The sequence below is a fragment of the Nestor notabilis genome, unplaced genomic scaffold (genome assembly GCF_000696875.1).
Source record: "Nestor notabilis isolate BGI_N333 unplaced genomic scaffold, ASM69687v1 scaffold91, whole genome shotgun sequence".
NCBI lineage: Eukaryota > Metazoa > Chordata > Aves > Psittaciformes > Psittacidae > Nestor > Nestor notabilis.
In genome coordinates this window covers 48,376-51,967 of record NW_009915822.1, presented here as the reverse complement: position 1 = coordinate 51,967, position 3,592 = coordinate 48,376, and the positions used below count along the sequence as shown (strand labels likewise).

General features: G+C 41.6%; 1 protein-coding gene across 1 annotated transcript in view; it reads left to right on the top strand.

Moving 5' to 3' along the window:
* Nucleotides 1–928: 928 nt before the first annotated feature.
* The window catches only part of LOC104413341 (short transient receptor potential channel 4-like), a 4,020-nt gene continuing 1,356 nt past the window's right edge, over nucleotides 929–3,592 (top strand). The window contains exon 1 of the mRNA XM_010024303.1: nucleotides 929–979. Coding sequence (XP_010022605.1) covers nucleotides 929–979 — 51 coding nt within the window. The remainder of the gene's footprint in view (nucleotides 980–3,592) is intronic.

The following is a 3,592-nucleotide window of genomic DNA, read 5'->3' as shown; positions in this document are numbered from 1 at the left end:
GTGTCCTGTTTTGGGCCTCCCACTGCAAGAGAGGAAAGGGCGACCAAGGTGGTTAGAGGGGTGACATAAAAGGAGAAACTCAGATTTCAGCTTGGAATAGGTTAAGGGGGATCTAATTGCTGTCTTCAAGAACACAGTAGGTAGGTAGAGAGAAGAAGAGCCAGACTTTTCTTGGAAAAGGAGTCAATGGACACAAACTGAAAGAAGGGAAATTCTGTAAGGAAAGTCATCATCACAGTGAGGGTAGTAAAGAATTGGAAAAAGTTGCTTAGGGAGGCTGCAGCATCTTCACCCTTAGAGATATTCAGCATTTGACTGGTTATGGCCATGAGCTGGATCAGTCAGCCTCCAGGCATCTCTTCCAACCTATATAAATATAGGATTCTTAGAAATAGAAGGCAACAATGGAAACTATCACAGAGCAAGTTAAAAATGAACAACCCCCTACACAGAATCTTATTGCAGCTATACTGTGGATTTTATTGGTGAAGGATTTGTGGATGCTGAGAATTAACATGAGTTAAAAACTCACAGGAAAACCTGTCACAGCCCATTAAACCTAGAGCTGTTGTTGCTGATTCAGAAAGTCTCTGAATCTCACATTGCAGGAGGTTTGGGAGAGTATAGCTGGAAATAAGATTATGCAACCACAATACACTTACAGTTCCTCATGAGGCATCAGCAACTGCCCACTGTCAGACTGCATGCTACTGGCATGAGACATACTGTCAGCCAAACGCACTGAAAAGCAGAACAAATTTCCAACCAGATATAAGGTTTGTACGTGTTTTGTCATGTTCCTAAAACACAAAGAAGCCCAAATAGGCCTGGTGAGTCTAGGTTTAGTAATTAATCCCAAGAAAGCTAACACAATATTTTATGGTTTTAGGAAGTTATGAGAAATCTGGTGAAAAGATATGTTGCAGCAATGATAAGAGATGCCAAAACTGAGGAAGGACTGACAGAAGAAAATTTTAAGGTATGTGTTTATTTATATGTTTAGAGGGGTTTTAGTAAGATACTGTAGGACTGTGAAGCATATTTCTTACACTCCTCAGTTGTTGAGGTAGTATGTAACTCGCTTCCTAGAGCAGTGTCTGTGCCATGATGGGGCACACAGGCATAGCGTTGTACATTGACACCAGCAAGTCTCCCTCTTTCTTTCTCTGGAGCAATAATCAGTTTTATCAGCTGGTTTGAATTGTGTCAACTGGTGTAAGGGGACACCAAACGGGGACTAAGTGGGTGTAACAACATATAGTATATGGTAAAGCAAGATGCAAACAGTTTCAGCACCTTAGCAAATATATTTTTTTCTGCTAAAGTCTGCTATCATGCAGCTATTGGTGAGATTGCACCTTGAAATCTGTGTTCAGTTTTGGGCCCCTCACTACAAGAGAGATATTGAGTTGCTGAAGCAGGTCCAGAGAAGGGTAACAAAGCTGGTAAAGGGTCTGCAGAATAAGCCTTACGAGGAACAGCTAAAGGAACTGGGGGTGTTTAGCCTTGAGTAGAGAAAGCTCAAGGGGTGACCTTATCACTCTCTACAGCAACCTAGAAGGAGGTTGTAGTGAGGTGGGGGTCGGTCTGTTCTCCCAAGTAACAAGTAATAGGACAAGAGGTAACAGCCTCAAGCTGCACCAGGGGAGGATTAGATTGGATATTAGGAAAGATTTCTTCACAGAGAGAGTGATGAGGCATTGGAACAGGCTTCTCAGGGAAGTGATGGAATCACCATCCCTGGAAGTGTTAAAAAAATGTGTAGATGAGACACTCAGTGACATAGTTTAATGGTGGACTTTGCAGTCCTGGAGTAATGGCTGATGATCTTAAAGGCCTTTTCCAACCAAGTTGATACTATGATTCTTTGATTCTATGATTTATTTGTATACAGAACACCTTTTATATGACTTAAAAGACAGAAAATTTAAATAAGTAGTCAAATATATTTTTTTCTGCTAAAGTCTGCTATCATGCAGCTATTGGTGAGATTGCACCTTGAAATCTGTGTTCAGTTTTGGGCCCCTCACTACAAGAGAGATATTGAGTTGCTGAAGCAGGTCCAGAGAAGGGTAACAAAGCTGGTAAAGGGTCTGCAGAATAAGCCTTACGAGGAACAGCTAAAGGAACTGGGGGTGTTTAGCCTTGAGTAGAGAAAGCTCAAGGGGTGACCTTATCACTCTCTACAGCAACCTAGAAGGAGGTTGTAGTGAGGTGGGGGTCGGTCTGTTCTCCCAAGTAACAAGTAATAGGACAAGAGGTAACAGCCTCAAGCTGCACCAGGGGAGGATTAGATTGGATATTAGGAAAGATTTCTTCACAGAGAGAGTGATGAGGCATTGGAACAGGCTTCTCAGGGAAGTGATGGAATCACCATCCCTGGAAGTGTTAAAAAAATGTGTAGATGAGACACTCAGTGACATAGTTTAATGGTGGACTTTGCAGTCCTGGAGTAATGGCTGATGATCTTAAAGGCCTTTTCCAACCAAGTTGATACTATGATTCTTTGATTCTATGATTTATTTGTATACAGAACACCTTTTATATGACTTAAAAGACAGAAAATTTAAATAAGTAGTCAAATATATTTAATATTTCATATACATATCGCAATGTTTACATCCATTACTGTGTATTTCTAGCATCTTGTTCTTTTTCACGCCTTGAACTTCAAATAGTCAAAATTATACTCATCTGCCTAAGCTTATGCACGCAGAAGATATAGCCAGAGCCTGAGGTAATTGCTTCATTATTGCTTCAATTGGGCCACTTTGAGTGCCATCACACGGCACATACAGGACAACCAAGCCATCAGGCCCAGTCAGCATGGTTTATGAAAGGCATGTGCTGCTTGACTAACCTTCTATTACAAGGTGACCACTTAGTGGATGAGGGAAAGGCTGTGGATATTGTCTACCTAGACTTTAGTAAAGCCTTTGGCACCACTTTCCACAGCATTACCCTGGAGAAACCAGATGTTCATGGCTTGGACAGGTGTATTCTTTGCTGGGTGTATTCTTTGAGGGAACTGGGGTTGTTTAGCCTGGAGAAAAGGAGGCTGGGGGGGTCTTATCATTCTCTAAACCAATTACCTGAAGAGAGGTTGTAGTAAGGTGGGGGTCAATCTCTTCTTCCAACTAAAAAGTGATAGGGTAAGAGGAAATGGCCTCAAGTTGTGCCAGAGGAGGTTTAGATTGGGTATTAGGGAAAATTTCTTCCCTGAAAGGGTTGTCAAGCATTGGAACATGCTGCACAGGGATGTGATTGAGTTACCATCCCTGAAGGTATTTAAAAGATGTGTAGATGTGGTGCTTAGTGACATGGTTTAGTGTTGGACTTGACAGTGTTTGCTTTACAATTGGACTCAACAATCTTAAAGGTCTTTTCCATCCCAAATGATCTATGATTCTATGATCTATCCCTCTAGAGAAAATGAAGAGTAATAGAGACGTCCTGAAAGAAAGGTGCCTTCTCCTGAGAAAGGACTTTAAGAGACAGAGGTTGCACTGGCTGAAATCAGCCTGTAGTGATTAATTCTGATTTAGCTGCTAGCTGCTAGACATTTAGTGGAAATGCACAAAGCACTAGCTGC